The 18,217-nt window shown below is 29.4% G+C and overlaps 1 protein-coding gene across 1 annotated transcript in view; it reads left to right on the plus strand.

Annotated features, from left to right (window-relative positions):
- LOC118189912 (forkhead box protein K1-like) overlaps nt 1–10,161 on the plus strand; it is a 59,457-nt gene extending 49,296 nt beyond the window's left edge. Inside the window, exon 7 of the mRNA XM_085810904.1 lies at nt 3,587–10,161. Coding sequence (XP_085667030.1) covers nt 3,587–3,981 — 395 coding nt within the window. The 3' untranslated portion in view covers nt 3,982–10,161. The remainder of the gene's footprint in view (nt 1–3,586) is intronic.
- The last annotated feature ends 8,056 nt before the right edge of the window (nt 10,162–18,217 follow it).

Consider the following 18,217-nt stretch of genomic DNA (forward strand, 5'->3'; position numbering starts at 1 on the left):
ACATTAGAAAAATTCATTGATTATTAAATATTTTTAGGGGAATTAATCTTTTTATTTTATCCAAAAAAATTAAATGTGTAATCCTCTTTACTTTTTTGATATCCTTATGCGTATGCATTACTGAATCTAAATATTTACATTTCATAAAAGTATCAGATGCTTTTAATATCTGAAAATAATATAAAAACATTTTAATGCATTAAACTGAAACAAGAAAACTTTAATTTATCTGAAATATTAATTCAGTCATTATTTTTGTTCTTTTTACACAATAGTTTTCTCCGAAATAAAATGTTTGCTAAGAAAAATCATGTCACAAAATTGATTGAATACTTACTATTGTTTTAATAAAAGTAATGAATAAAATTCTGAGTTATTAGCATTTAAAAAGATGGTTTAATCGATTTTGGCGTGGATTTAACTTTTTTATTATTTCCAGCCTAATTTTTCTCCACTCTTTAAAAATAAAATTAAAGAAAAATACTATTTTTTTTAATATTACTTTCAATATTTCATCATATTTTCAGTAGGGTTTAAATCTGAGGTTAACTAGAATCATGCGTTCATAGCAGTTTGCTTAATTTGATTGTCTTCACAAAATTTCGAATTTACTGGTTAATTTCTTGTGCCGATGGTTTTGAATTTTATTTTAAAATATCAGTAAATTTATATCGATCCATTATAACCTCAATGAATTTGCAATTTTATAGCTCCTCCTTTGCTGTTTTCAACTGTTGGATGTAATTTCACTTTCAGAATTATTGTGTAACTCTAATGTATGCAGAATTGATGAAAGATATTAAATCAGGTGTTGCTCAAAATCCAATTCTCTGAAATTTGATTTTTCGTAAGTTTGAGACGAAAGCTGACCTTTTATTTCATCGACATAGAATTTTAACTTACCACTCAATTCTTATATGTAGCATATAAAATTATTTTAAGCCTGTTTATTAATGGACACATCTGACTAGTACCCACTACGTACTACATTTCTGCTTCATATTTATGAATAACCAGTTTTTGATTGTTTTAATTCTTTTAGACAATACTATGTCTTAATTTCACAGGACATCAATAAAGTCTCCAAGTCTTCTTTAATTTTGATTTCTTTCCTTTGAATTATACATTTTACCAGAAACTGATAAGTTCTTTAATTGGACCATTTTAAAAACTTTTCTAATATATTTTTCTTTACCTTGTTGAAAATTAAAAATTTACAAATTTCTTAACTGATATGATTGGATAAATCCAAGTGCAAACAATATTGAGAATAAAAAAAAAATTGAGGAAAATACAGATAAATATTAGGGAGGGAAAAAAGCAGGATAAAAATGTACATCAAAAAGAAGAAAATTTAAACTGCTAGACTAGAGGCATTCAAAAAAATATTTTCAGAATTCTTTTCAATAACTGAGATTAAAATCATGAGTACTCACGGGATTGATTGCCTTGGTATGTCTACAGAAGGAAAAGTGCTTGTAGTGATTGATACATTGAATTACAAGGTTTTTTTGTTTTAAAAATTTTAATTGACATTCATAAATCCTTCTGGATTTTAGCATTTCTATCAAGCCCTGGTTATAATTATGTGTTTACTTTAAGAAGATATCTTGTTGAATTCATTACTCTGTCATACCTTGATATGCATGCCATGATGTGATAAGTTTAGCGAGTTCAAGATTTTGTTGTGCATACAAATATTTTTATCACTGATTTCCCTTTCTCCCTGTGCATTCTTATGAGTAAAATGGCAGTTGTTAATAGCTGTTTTCTAATTATTATATTGTGATAAGTAGACTGTATTTCTGTGTGTTGAGACTGAATGGATGGGTCATCAAAATGAAGTACTAGTGATAGTGTTTCTAAGTGTGGAATGCTCGCACAGACGAAAGTAAGGCTCAATAAGTGAGTCATATTAAACATAATGAAAAATATCCAAGAACCACTGAATATCACATTTTGCTGCAATGCTGAATTTAATGTATTTACAAATTGCTCAGTTTGAGTTTACCAGTATTGTAGAGTGTTGTAAATACTTGAGCTCACTACAGTACTAGAAGCAGAAGACTGTAGTGAAATTTTTATAGTAGCATAATATGCGCCATGTGTATATTTTATGCAGATATGATTTTTTATGCTTTTGTTTATACTTCTGTCATTGCCAGAAGTGTTATATGAAATTCTGCTTTTATTTGTATGCTTACATCATGGCAGATTTTTAACTTTTCATCTCAGAGATATGCTAATTTTGTGATACTAAATAATGAAATTATTTAATATACATTATACATTCTGATATACAGTCAAAAGTCGTTAATCCGGACTCGTCGGGGCTTCGGCGATTCTGGATTATTGATTTTTCCGGATTATAGATCATCAGTTTAAATCTCGTAAGATGGCATGCAGAAATTCTGAAATTAAAAATATGAAACCGTAATTTATGAAATAAAGAACAATTATGATCTAAAGGTTATCAAAATTTACAAAAAAAAAAAAAAAAAAAAAAGCTTAATATTTATTTGTTTACTTTATTAAACATTTCTTTCAATGTAAGTTGTTTAAGTTGGTTCGTTTTATGTGATAATACTTTCTCTTTAATTCTATAAACAGACATAATTTCTTGTTCACTTACAAAGTTCCGCTGTTCAAGTCCCGTAATTGCTGTGCCGAGAATACCGATTAACTTGTCAGTCAAAATTTTTTTCATTTTCACTAACCTCTCTGTCACCTTCTTCATGTCTTTATCCAATTTTTGCAGCAATTCCACTTTTTGTTTGATGGACATCGAAACATACTTTCGTTTTGTAGATCCTTTGGGAGCTCCAGCATCGGAAATTCTATTTGACATAATCGAAAGTTCAAGTTTACTTTTATAAAATTGCTCTTACAGTCTGCAAAAAATAATAAGCCGCATCCAATTTGCAGATTAAGGAACAACACAATCATCAACTTTAACTGAAATAGATAATTTTTGCTTATACCGTCTGTTATACATTAAACGCGCATGCGAAAACATATTCTGGACTTACGCGCACGCGTAAACGCCTATGCGCATGTGTTAACGCGGTGCATGTGCAGAAAGCTTTTAGCTTTGACGTCCGGATTTTGAGTGTCCGAATTAACGATGTTTGACTGTATATATATATATGTATGTATGTATGTATTGTGTGTGTATTACCTACATAGTTTCTGCGCTGGTTTGTTGAAATTACTATGAATCTTCAAAAAATCATGCTTTATGTTTGTCAAAAAAAAAAAAAAAGTGCACTTATATGTGAAGCCATGCACTTCAAGATCGATTGTAATTTTATCTCTTCCAGAGTATAGGACTTTTCTTAGAAACAAAGTTGAAATGCTGAATGCTCTTGATGGCCCATGTTTTAAATCCAGTCTTGATGGCCCTTGTTTAAATCCATGTGATTGAATAACTCACTTCTCAATTTTAGTAGTGATTTCAGTAATCGCAGAAAATACCATTTAGTTTATGTTGCAACTCTTGATATTTAAGATGATAAAATGTGGTATAAATATATATTTTATATAGTTATTTGTCTTTGTGTGTAAAATTAGTTTTTATTCAAAACAGATAAATCTGGAAATCCAAACTTGATTCCACCTGCAAAACCTCGAATTTTGTTATGTGGCCAAAAAGTTCAAGGTTCAGATTCACAGCCAACATCACAAGCTACAGTAATTGTTCAGGCACCACCATCTGCAGTGACTGGCTTTTCTTCAAATGTTCTGACAGTTGTTACACCAACATCTGCCATTGTTTCAGAGGAGAATAATACATCAAATGTATACAACAATGCCTCCTTCATTGCACCTCCGCCAGTAGCAGAAGATCCCTCTCAAGGTGTAGCCAAATCATTTAAACGAGTATTTTCAACTGCTAATGAGCTTGAAAGTTCTTCAGTTCCAGAAAAGAGCAGTGAAAACAATATTGAAATTAAAAGGCCAAAGCCTGAATCAGCATCATAAAGAATACATCTTTCTCTTTGCATAATTGAAAAATGAAATAAAAAGCCTCCTGTTGCATTATTATTATGTGCAACAAATGTGTTAGTTAAATACTCTTTTGTGACTTATGGAGTGACTTGTTTTTCTTTTATTCGTCTGAAGACATTGAAGCTTATAAAATTTGTGAAAAGAATATGTACATAGAAACATAACTGAGCTTATGTTCCATGAGGTAGAACTGCTTCTTGCAGTTTCTTCAGTTTAATGTTTGCAAATTCATCAACCACGTCCTTGATTCTTATGCACATACTGAAGCAATTAGTCATTAAATTCCTTATTATGTATAGGTAATGTAAATGGTTATATAGCTTGCATTTCTAATTTTTATGCATTTATTAAAGTGTAATATTAGCATTTTTTTATTTCTCTTGCATAGTTTGGTGACGCATAAAGTGTGATATTTGTTTTGTCTGGGTCCATGTAAGTGTTTAAAACTCTATTCATCAATAAATAAAGGAAGCAAGTAATTTTCAATGTTTATTTCAAGCAATGATTGTCATCCCTGGAAAGAAGTGTTGTGTTAAATATATTAAGAATTCAACTGTACATTTGAATAGGGATTATCGAATTATTTTTTAAATTATTGTTATTATTTTCATTGACATGACAAAGTGATTTTCATGGATCTGCCATTCCTTACTGATTCATTCATTGAAAATAGCTTTATTCCTTGTCTGATATCAAGATGTATTTTCTTGTCCCCCTTTTTTTCTGTATATTAAAAAGTTTTGCTTAAAATTTATTATTGTAAATATTTTTATAAATGGAAAAATTTGTATTAAATTATTACTTCAAAAAGTAAAATAATTTTAGAGTAATAATTAACAGCTATTTTTCTTTTACTGTCTGCGTATCTCATTATTTAAAAATAATTCTGAAGTATAAATGCCATTCAATTATGCTATTTTTACAGCTAAGGATTAAAACCTTGTAGTTAATGAACAGTATGTGAAAAAATACTGTGCTATATATACAATCAGGTGTATTCAGAAACTTTGTATATGTGCTTAATTTATAAGAAGCTTCTTGAGTATACAGTCGTCTCTTCGATTTTAAAAGTTTCAAAGTTTGTTAGTCATGCACCAAGAGTTAGTAGCATTAAGCTAGATTTCATTGTACATCATAATAAAATTTGGACAGCCAGTTGCTGGGGCATATGCATGTAGCATATTGGTTATAAATATGACTGGTGTATAAGAACTTTCTCTCTCCCCCCTTTTTTGTGAGACCTGTAGTATTGTGTAGGAATGTATTTTATTTTTGATTATAATGTAGTACATAAATAATAATAGAATGGAACAGTCTTTCTTTGTATTATCACAGCAAAAAATATTAAAAGTTTGCATTTGTTTCAAGCAAAATTTTGTAATTAGTGGTTTTTATTTAATTATTTATTATTATTTTTTAATATAACTTATATATTTGCCATGGTTGCTCAGAAGACACATGTGTTTTCATTGGCACTTATAGGAAATCTTTCATCATTTGCCAGCTATAGGGTTCAGTTTTTTGGAGGAGAGAGATTCAACAGATTGGTAAAAGGTTTCTAAACCTTTAAAAATTTTGAACTCTTTGTAAAACTATGACATGCACTTAATAATAATTCAGAATGAGGAAAATGACAAATAAGAAAGAAACATTAACTACCACAAAAAAAGACAAAGGTTTTTGAAAGTTTTGTTCTTTTATCTTGAAATATTTCTACATTTTTCTGCAAATCCAGTGAAAAATATATTTTGTAACATAACATTAACACATTTTTTGCTTATTACTATTAAATAAAATTGTATTGTTATAATTCTTTGTCTAGCATGAAATTATCTTACACATCAGCATAAAGTAATATTTATCCTGCTCAGAAATACTCCAGATATGCTTAGAAAATATTTTGAAAATGTAAAGTCTCTTGATTTATATGAAAGAGGGTAAAGGCTGGTATACGTAAAGAGGAAATTCTTACTGGTCTCATTTGTTTGTGTTATGAAAATTAGGGCAAGCAACATTTGGCTCTGAATTACTTGTATTATTTGAGTATGATAAATTTTTATGTTTATGCAGACACATGTCAGGAATGACAGCTTTACAAAGGTCACATTAAAAATTTAAGTATTTAATGTGGTGAACGACTGTATACTTTTAAAATGTGTGGTAATTTTTCTCTAAATATATTGAAATTCGAGTGTTTTAATTTCTGTGGAATTTCTTATACCGTATTTGATGGCATATAAGACGCACTTTTGTTCCTAAATTTGGTCTCAAAAAAGTTACCTGCGTCTTATACGTGAAGATAATTGCATTCAATAATTGTTTATTTGGCTTTTACGAAACGTGAGAACTAAAAGAAACCACGCTATTGAAACTTTTTTTCCTTGTGTGTGGCCATCTAAATAAGGGTGCGTCTTATATGCCGTCAAATACGGTATTTTTAAATTTTGTTTTCCAAGAGGATCCAAAAATCTGGCTTCCTGAAATATTTAAATATACTTTTGATTGTGGGTGGGACTTCCCTTTCTGGTTAAACTATATATTTAGTTGATGTCAGTAGATCTATGAATGTTTAAAATATAATCCAGTTGTTCTTTGTGTACAAAAGTTGTCATCTGATTTCTGTTTTCTTCTTAAATGTAGCTTAAATGTTTTCAGCTTAAGTGTAAGATTCTTCGAACACTTACTGTATCATGTAGATATTTTAATCGTTCAGATGGTATCATCAGTTCGTAGTGCATCTACTGTTGTAACATATCTCTGCAGTCATCAGTATGACCATCTTAATCACAGTATATTTTAATGCTTTATGACTGTTGTATTATAGAAAAAAAGCATATATCTAATCTGTGTTACAACATTATACTGTATAAAAACATTTGTTTTGTATATTTTCTGCTTGGTTTACAATTTTGCCAAACTTGCCTATAAATAGAAACATTAGATGTTTTTATAAAATATTTCTCTCATATTTAAAAGCTGTTTTATGAGGGGAGTGAAATTAGTAATTTGAAATAAGAATATGTGCTTGTAAATTTAAAATACAATATATTTGCCAACCCCCTCCCCCTAAAATTCTCTGTTTAAAGATGCATCTGTATCTTTAATTTCATTTATTTATTAGCAACAAAAAGGCATACCTCAAAATAAAGTTGTTAAATCTGGTTTTTAGGCCCATTTCCTTATAATATTGCAAATATGTGATACTGTAATGTAATGTTCTTTAATAAGAATGTTAATTCTTCAGTACATTTATGTTTTAAAGTGTAATAAATAATAACAACAGAAAATACCATTCAGAAGTACTCAACCGTTCAGAACTGTCTCAACAGTTATTTAAACTTTCTATTATAGTTCTAGTAATGTAAAGTGCTAGAAAAATAGTAATGTTAATTGTTACGTACTGTGGTCTGTTATAATTAAGTCCTTAACTATTCTTAAATAAACATTTCTCAGCTTTTTTTATTTCACTACTTTTTTATTAAGATTATGGTATGTCATTGTTTTTCTTTCTTTTTTTAAAACTTAAAATTCATGTGAGAAAAAAATTATTTTTTTTTTACTTCTAGTAACTGGCTAAACTTCCTTATTGGCATGACTGCCTTTATCCAGTTAGAGACTTTTTATCACTAGGTATGATTCATAATGCTTTGTTTACTTACTTTCTTTAATAAATAATAAGAAACTGAAGTTGAGTTATTCGGAACATTTGCTAAAAAACTTGACCCATTTTCAGTTAACACACATAAAAAATAATAAAGAAAATGTATATTATATGTAACACATTTAAAAGGACATAAATCATTTATTGGCAGGATGAATAAGCTTTAAATGAATCAAATTAGTAAAATTATGAATGTGAATTTAAATGCAAAATGATTGAAAATACACATATGTGATTTATGTAATTATATGTGTTTTATTTAAGGAACCCTAGTTGAAAAACACTTCCAAGAGTGATCAGCAATCCATATAAAAGAACTCTCCATTTTCCCTTCCTGTATACTCATGTGCACTGAGTGTAATTTCTTGGAGTATATTTTTACCTTTCAGATATGCACTTTTCAGTTTGTTTATTGGAAAATTAACTATTGTGATTTAAAGTAATAGATTCATAGTATGAAGCAAGTATCAAGTATTTCATTGCCATATTTGCTAGTGTCTATGTTAAGGGTTTTTTTTTTTTTATTTTTTTATTATTATATTAGTTTGTTTTAAAGTGCATACTGTTTAAGTTTAAACATTACAGATTGTTAGCAAAATATTTTAATGCATTGTTAATTGTAAATCAGTTCATTTGTAAACTGTGGTTGTGAATATGAAGTATTAAAGAGTGATAATTGGTTCTAATCTTTAGCTTAATATAGTTTCTATCTTCAATAAATATATAATTTCGGTAGTTTTCCATACAGTTAATGCAATTTCTTACAAGACTATAGCATTTTATTAATTACAACGAAGGAATTATTCATTCTGTGAGTAGGGTAAACAGTAAGAAAGAAATTACTAGGTGATCAAGTATTTAATGTTTTCCTGTAGTGGATAGTGGTGATGTTTTGGAAGGAAGCTTGAAAACTTTATTATGATATTGTTATTGTTTATTAAATTTGGCTTTTTTCAATTTGACCAATTTATTACTTTAATATATTGCGATAGCATACTATTGTTACATTATTTTTATTTTCTGTTTCATCATATTCTATTTTTATACCATAAATTTCAAGTTGTTCAGATTATTGTTTCTAAATTTTTTTTAATCCCCCAGAAACTCACTTTAGAAAATAACTGTTAAATTATAAGTAAAAATAATTACTTATCAACTGCTTTTATCTGATGTCTTACAGTGCTTAATAAATATATTTCATTCTATCATTTCTTTTATTTGTATTTAACACTAAGGGATTAATTGTTTTAAAATGAAAACTTGTACTTCCAAAGTTATTAGTAGTGGGACTTTTCACGTTCTTTAAAAAATTATTCATATAGCTATTTAAAACAATTAAACAACATTATAATTGGGTTAATGTAATTCAGGAATGTGGAGCTTGTTTCTGATATATTTTGAAAGTTTTAAGCCCGATTTATTAAAATATGAACAAAATATCCGTATATGATGCCATAATAGGCTTACACTAGCTGAATTCATTTTGGCTTTAAGTAGATGTAACTTATTAAATAATGATTGTAAAAATATTTATGAAAATTTAAAGATAAGGAGTACTATAAGTTCATCATCCTCCCTGACATTAAAACATGAAGATTCTATTTTAATAACATAATTTCTGAACAATTTATAATAATACTATCTGCCCATTATATTTAAATTATTGTAATAATGATTCTGGTGTAATTTTTTTGGTCTAGTTGGACAACAGATGTTGTATGTGAAATTTTTAGTAATATTCTACCTTCTAGGAATTAAAAGCAAAATAGTCAAAAAATTATATAACTGGAGCCAATTTTAATGATCAGTCTGACTTTTAAAATGTTCATCCAAAAATAATTTAGCAAAAATATTGTTTTGTTAAAATTATAATTGTGAAATATTGTTCAACTTATATAAAAAATGAGTATTTTAAATTATCTATATTTATTTAAATAAAAATTCAAAAATAATGAATTAAAATTTTACAACTATTGAATAATTTTGGGGGGGGTCTTTTCTGTATCATCTAATATTGAATAATTTTAGATGCATTATTTTCTCTAAAAATGAAAGTATTTAGATCTTTCTTCAACTGATACAATTCATGAAAAACTGCTTTATGTCCTCCTTATGTTCATATACGGGTTATTGCCATTGTGAATTTAGCCTGTAAACATAGTATTGAACATGAATTCAGGAATAAAAAGAAATATAAAATTGCTGTGATTAGTTTCTCTAGATCATGGATTTATCTTAGTATTTTTAGAAAAGTCTAAATATAAAATAATCTTTAAATTTTTGTTTATCCATAATACTATCTTAATTCCATGGACTGGGAAAGAAAGATTAAAATTGAAAAATTTTTATAGTAGTATCTGTTTAAGGAGGAGGGGGAATAAAAGTATATATTCTTTTATCTATTAAACATTGTTTGCTACTGTATCAAAAATCTTTAAAAATTTATTACTTGGAGACCAATTAATTGACAATAAAAATTATTTTTATGATTCTTTATTATTTTCATGTTATTCAAATCCTCACGATTTTAATTTTGGTTTAATATTACTGCATTGTTTCCAATATTAAGATCATAAGGATTGACTGTATACATTTAATATTGAGAACAGTATTACATTATCATTCATTATTTTGTATGAAAACAATGAAATAAACTTTTGTTGACTAGTTTAAATTGAAGAGCATTTTTATTTATCTTTCATATGATTAAGAACATGTTTTCCACTGTAAGTCACTTAAAAATAAAATTACAAATTTTTTAAGGGAATTTCATGGCTATGCAAGTATTAATACTGTTCATCCATATAATATACATATATTTAAAAATATGTATTTGTTTATTGAATTAAACATATGCATTCAGAAGTTTGTTTTTTATTTTTCCATTTCTGAGTCTAATACATATATATATAGAGAGAGAGAGAGAGAGAAAGAAGCTGTAAATGAGCACAAAAGCATAGGAGCTAAAAATAATAATTAAAAACCTGTAAGGTACTAAGATAATGGTAACGAAAAAAAGTCATTGAGGCATTTAATTTATTCGTGTGTATGTGTGATTTTAGATTACTTTTTAAATAATTAACGATAATCTACACTTTCGATAGGCAACGATCCTGCCTCTGTTGAATTTCAAAACTTGCTGGTAAGCATTTCCTCTTCTTATTCAAGGCATAACATGATATACTGAGCAAACTCCAACCTTACAAAACACTTTCCAAATGAGAAATCCGCTACACAACTTTTATGCAGTGCTTCAGATGATGTTTAACCCTCCTGCTTCGTCTAAATGCACTGAAATACTAAACATTTGCATATCCCAACTTTTTCCTTTCATATGATTTTGACATTCATCAGCTCATTCCTTCCTGGTGTTGCAATTTTAATGGCCAGCAGTATATATATATATATATATTCATTTTTCTTTTTAGAAAAAACTTCAGGATTCATTACTTTATTCAATGCACATAATAGTAAAGTAATTGAGAATAATCTGTCATAGGACAGATGCCTTTATGGGTAAATTTTGTATGTTAATATATTCATATTGTGTTAAGCATGGAAAAATGTTTATGCAGATAGGCATTCTGTCTTTAAAATTTTGAATCTGTATCGGATGCTAGGGTGAATTACCAATATTGAAACATTTTATCTCTACAGGAAGTGAGATATATTCTTATTTCTTCACTCAGAGTGAGTTATTGCAAAGGCTATTAAATATTGGTAGCTAATCTTGGATTCAATTCATGCTAGCTATCTGGGTGAGGTTTTTATGATTTTCCTCATAATTATTTATGATTTGTCACATAATAAATACAAGCGAATTTCTGTTAGGAAGACCTTAATGAAAGCATCTCTTCTCATAGGCCCTCCTGAGCTTTGCTATAATCATGTAATTCAGTCCAGCATAATATGCTTTTGATTTAACAGGTATTCTTATTTTAAGTTGGTTTTTTAGTTAAATTTAAAGAATTTTAGAAGTGTATTATTAGAAACAAAATAAAATTTCCATGTAATTCATCTTATAAAATTCAGTTAAAAAAATGAATGCCAATTTTCAAACTTGTGACTCAAGGATCTGTTCAAATTATTTTTTAAATTGTATAATACATTAATGATAAACTATTTTTGTCTATAAAATCTAAAAATGCCATTTTGGCACATATTTTGTCTTGCTGATGAAAGTTGTAAACTGATTTACAGTTTTATGCACATTCATTATTAAATATACTTTTACTTGATAATAATAGATAATAACTTGAATTGGTAAACAATGCTTAGCAAATATAGGCATACATGTAGGTAATGTATTGGACATGTAATTATTGTACAGTTTAAATTAGAAAAATTTCAAAATCTTGAAGAAAAGGGGGAAATTTTAAACTTAACAACCTCACAAGTTCAGTGATATGCTGCTAATTGCAAATTTTCACATTCAGTAGAGTAGGGTTTAAAAATTAAATCTTGAAGCTGGAAGAGTAGAAGTATGAAACTTTGTTTAGAAACTCATGATCTACATAAGTAAACATAAAGTATCATTTTTATGAGTTTTGAGTTACTGCATACTTTGTTATATGTTAATTATTTCATTGAATTTGAAAATACAGATTAATTTTAATGGATCTTTCTATAATGTCAACAGTTAGTATGCAGTTGTTCCCATTCTCAGTCTTCGAAGTAATAAGATATGTCTCGGAAATTTCTTATTGTGTGAAACTTAATCACACACAATAAGAAATTATTGCTTAAATTGTGATATTCTAATTGATACATCTCATTCGATCTACATGAGATTACTCAGTTGGGGCTTTCCTCTCTATGAGAGTTGTAATCACAAGTATATTATCTGTTCAAGCAATAGATTTTTTAAAAATTTTCTGTAATGATCTTAACACTGTGGTCAGATTAATAGAATAGGTAATCAACTGCCTGCAGGAATGAAACTGTTTTCAAAAAGTGGCATTACATTGCAATGACACAAATACAGGTCTCACGTTCTTTTTCTTCATCAAATGATGACACTTTGCTTTGAAGTAAGCCTCCTTTATTGGTGTTTCAATGAAGCATGTTATGTAAGTATCTACGTTGTAGGATTCAAAAGTTCCCAGACTGAGTCTATAATGTAAAAATTTTTTGCAGTAGTGCGACTAGGAGAACGCTTTTGTGTTACTACGTTCTCCCCCTTTTCTAAAGTAGTTTGTCCCAAATCACGGGGTCGAAAACTTGTGGCGGCAGCGTTTTTTGTAGGCAGGTACATTTAGTAGCCGGCGATAGAAAGAAATGGCATCAGTTGAGCAGAGAATCAATATAAAATTTTGTGTTTGCTTGGGAAAGAGTGCTATGGAGACTTTCGAAATGTGTAGGGAATTGAAACGTTATCGAGAATGCAAGCTTTCGAGTGGCAAGGTCGTTTTGAGAGAAGGCAGGGAAAGTGCCAAAGGCAACGAATGCTGTGGCCGTCCCGTGACTTCACATCGATGAAAACATAAAAAAGGTGTTTGCGGTGGTACGTGCGAACAGGCAGCGAATGATTTGCCAAATATCAGAATCAGTTGGGATATCAGAGGCCACATGCCAACGGATACTGACTAAGGATCTTAACATGCATACGGTGTGTCAACACATCATTCCACAGATGTTAAACGTAGACCAAAAGGGAATTCGAATGGAAATGGCTGGAGACTTAATCTCAGCTGTTGACAAAGAGATCCTTCCCTACTTGGAAGAATTGTTACTGGAGACGAGAAATGGGGCTTTTTTGTACGACCTGCAAATCAAAAGAGCATGGGTGACGTGAAATCACCACGGAAGCAGATATTCTGCCAAGATCGCTGAGATGATAGAGGTATTCTTCGATGTCCAGGGCATTGTGCATCTGGAATTTATCCCTGGAGGATGCACTGTGAACAAAGAACTCTACGTCGTTTGCGGGAATCGATCCGGCAGAAGAGACCAAAAATGTGGGCTGAGCAGTCATGGGTGCTGCTGCATGACAACGCTCCTGCTCACCATCCCTACTTGTCAATGACTTTCTTGTGAAAACAAAAACAACTGTTTTGCCTCATCCTCCTTACTCACCTGATCTCGCACCCTGTGATTTATTCCTATTTCCTGAACTGGCAAGACACTTGCAGGGTTGTCAATTTCAATCTTCAGATGAAGTTAAATGTGCATTGCAGGCTGAAGGACACGGACAAAAATGGGTTCCAGACATGCTTTGTGGATTCCAGACTTTACAGGCACTGGCAAAAGTGTGTTGTTGCACAAGGGTCTTATTTCGAATGAGGATGTGTTTCTGCAGTCTAATTCATAATATTTTTTACATTATAGACTCAGTCTGGGAACTTTTGAATCCTACCTCATGTAATGTGATTAAAACTCCTAAGCCCCGTTCACATGCAACGCTCCTTCGCACAGCTGCCGTTAGCAAGGGGAGAAAAAGGAGACATGAAAGAGTTTCGTCTTTAGGACCCGTTCAGAAGACCACCGTCTTCCTTCCCCTTAGACCTAAGCCTCTGTGAACAATCATGTCTCCGAATTGGCAGATTTCTAATAGTGTTTACACATTTTTAACATTTACTGTTGTTAATTTTGTAATCTGGACTTTTGCAACTAGTACCTGAACTTTCGTAATGGTTCCTGAAAAATATATGCGTTTTAATTATTATTATTATTTTATAAGCTGTTATTTAGTTCACTCTTGGTGCTTGTCGCTATTTTTAAAGGATGGTCATGGATTTTTAAACTGCTTCCCGATAAGAACTCAAACTTTGTACATACATTGCTTGTGGATGTGGTGTCACACTTTTGATTTTTAGAGGACTAGATTTTTTCAAATTTAAAGTTGAAACGATTTTTTGCTAATATTAACAAATAAACTGAGAATCTCAGAATATTATAGTTTGCACCATAACACACTGTGGAGGGAAAAAAAATTAAATGAAATTTTTAGCGTAATTTTAAAAAATATTTTGGGAGAATTTTTGAAAATCGTTCATATTTTTAGACTTCTTGACGCCCATTAATTTTAAAATTTCATATCTAAAAATATATCGGTTACGAACTTCCGACATTTTTACAGCATATAAAACAAACGTTTCACATTTAAAAAAATGATACAGGAAATTAATTGGATGATTTTTTTACTTTTTTGAAAGATGTGCAGTGAAGGAGAATGGGAAATATTGGTTCTTCTTGGGCATCAATTCGAAACATCGGTTTCAAAGTAATAATCTCATTATACCACACTATTTTTATGACATTATTTATGCTATATAAGTTGTTATTGTTGCCAATTGTTAGTTCAGCCTTAGATTGGAGATATTTCTGAGTTAACTTTCTCTAAGATGCATTTTGCATTCCGTTGTGTTTAACGTTCTTATTTGATTGAAGCATAACTACTGATTATACTTAGTGATATTCTAAGCACTTGTACGAGTATTTCTGTGGAAAATTCCAGAACTTTGAAGTGTTTCTGTTGATAAAATAAATTTAATTAAGCTATCATCGGATTTGAGTGCAATGACAATCATTTACGAACTATTATCAATCTATTACAAACCTGTACGCAGGCAACAATATTATAATTAATTAATGTATTAAATTGTTTTGAACGTGTTTTACAAAACAAAAACAGGTAAAGAAAAATTCTGCTTGCGTTTTACGAGTTTTTGCAATTTTTCTGGCCACATAAGGTTTTAAAAATAGGTTTGTAATTTATGTTTATATTTACCAATTAAATAAATAGCGCTAGGTTTGATTTATATATATATGTGTGTACTGAAATTCAGTAATAAAATTTTAAAGATTTGAAATCATTAAATGTCTATTTAGACAGTTTGTATTCTTTAAACTGCAAATGCAAACTGAGAAACCTTTTGCATTTTTTTCAATAAATCCTAAAACATATACAGGTATGGACTAATTGTTTTATTATTTTTACTGCTTATTTAAAATTATATACTTTATAGAAACAAGGATGGGTTTTGCAAAATACTAAAAGGAAAAAATTATTTGAAATGAAAATGTGACTGAGATCATATTTGTTTTAAAGATTTTAGATAAGAGTGTATTTTTTTTTTTTCCCTCAGAAACTAATTCATTAATTGCAAAATCATGACTTGAAGTTATTAAGAACACTCTAATAAATACAATAAAAAAACTGGGGGGGAGACATTGAAAATTGTAGGAGAAGAAAGACATTTTAATTGTAAAATTTTTCTTCAAAAATTTAAATTTAAAAAAATACTAGCAAAAACTTTTTTTAGCTTCAAATTATTTTGTTTCACAAAACCATTTAATAATATTCATAAAAAGTAGATGAAAATGCTTAAATTAAAAAAAAAAAAAAATCATTCAAAAGGTACCGAGTCCCTTGTCGCGTTGAAGCCGATATGCACTTGTCTTAACTTTAGTTTTAATTTGAACGATATTTTTGGAATACCTGGCATCAGATAATCTTGTTTGTATTTGTCTATAATTTGCGTATCTTGTACAGTTCTATCTAATTTTTGAGGGGATGCTATCACATCCCCAGACATCTATCAGCGCGATTGTTTCGCTGACAGTCCAACGAGCAGTAACTAAAATTAAGTTAACCGCGCAGTATAGTACGGGAAATCTCCCCATTTGCCCTGCTCCCGAGAGGTAAGGAACATTCAACCAAGTTCTACCTCCAATTCGGCGAGGCAGTTAATGCTTGTCCCATGTGAACGGGGCTTTACTCTGTTCTCTCCTCACTATCAGTTGAAACGTTTTTAGCACCAGATGTCACATTTTTGCTCATATTGCTTTTCAAATGTTATGTTTATATATTATTTTTAAAGAATTAATATAGCAAATTTGAAAAAGATATGTGCCAACATGTAATGCTTTATTTAGAATTCTGAAGATATCTGTTATAACATGTTTTGTGCTTTAGAGAGTAAACTATATTTCTTTAAAGTCTGAAATATTAGCATACTATTATTAAAACGTGTGTTTTGCAATGAATGTATATGACATTCATTTTTAAGATATGCTTAAAAATATATGGTACTTGCTAATTATCCACATCCATGCCAAAAAGTATTCATGGCAGAAAGGTGTATATTGTCAAAATATTTGTGTGGTGACCCACGTATGAATGTAGCATGCCTGTTTTGGCTGGTGTGCAGTGTTCAAATTTGTGCAGTTCTCTAATGTTTTGTATATGAAAACAGATTACTATGTACATGGGGAGAACAGAGTTAAAAAGAACAATTTCTCAAAATGGTGTTTTATTACTGATGCTTCTTGCTTTTTAAATTTTAATGATTGATTGCTCTAACATGGAACTTTTAATACATTGCTATTTTGAAAATGATTATCGCGCTTTCTGTGTTAGCATAGCAAAGAATGAGTCACCAACAATTTCGTGAATGCTCTCCAAAGTCACCAAGGAGTTAATGATTTCTGTTATAGTTATGGATAATCAGAAAGTACCAAACATATTTTAAATTGTATAATTTACTTTTCAACTACATTAATATCAAATTATTTCAACATCCAATATCCTGTATTAAAACTTGTTATGTGTGACTGGTCTGCCGGTTGCTTAATCCTTTGCACACACTGCTGTATTTAATATTTGATTAACTTGAATCTGTTTACAAATCGAGCCAGGTTAAAAAAAAAAAAAAAAACTACTAGTGTTCAGTGATTTTAACCCTCAAGTTATTGGTCAGCTCAGATGATGAATACCATTATATTACAAAAAACAAGGACATTTCGCAAAGAATACATTTTATGTAGTAGTATGTATTTTATGTTTTATGAATAGGGCAAGAAGTCTGAGAGTTGATAGGCCTAAATATTTTAAAGAATCTCAAAATGTGTCAAATGGTCAGACTCTTGCAACTTAATGACTTCTTATAATATAAAAGGATAAAAATATGTTTTATCACTTTCAGTATTTTTGACTGTGAATGTAAAATAAAATTTTGAGCTGAGTCACTAATTCATGAATGCTACTTTTGATATTATATCACAGAATAATATCTGTTTTGAACCTTTCATGTTCAAAATGTTAATTTGGAAATTTAGTAGTGAAGTTTAGTGAATGTGTGCATTTGTTGGAAACATCTGAAGTTGTTGAAATAAAAAAAGAGGAGGTGTCATCTTTCTGCAATATTTTGGATTTTATTATTGATAAATACAGTGATAAAATCTTAATTCATTTACGGTCGAAATTTATAGTATACAGTCAAAAGTCGTTAATCCGGACTCGTCGGGACTTCCGCGATTCCGGATTATAGATCATCAGTTTAAATCTCGTAAGATGGCATGCAGAAATTCTAAAATTAAAAACATGAAACCGTAATTTATGAAATAAAGAACAATTATAATCTAAAGAGTATCAAAATTTACAAAAAAAAAAAAAAAAAAAAAAACTTAATATTTATTTGTTTACTTTATTAAACATTTCTTTCAATGTAAGTTGTTTAAGTTGCTTCGTTTTATGTGATAATACTTTCTCTTTAATTCTATAAACAGACATAATTTCTTGTTCACTTACAAAGTTCCGCTGTTCAA

This window comes from Stegodyphus dumicola, chromosome 2, assembly GCF_044657685.1.
Source record: "Stegodyphus dumicola isolate Sdum_Otavi_A_Nest chromosome 2, ASM4465768v1".
In the NCBI taxonomy this organism is placed as follows: Eukaryota; Metazoa; Arthropoda; class Arachnida; order Araneae; family Eresidae; genus Stegodyphus; species Stegodyphus dumicola.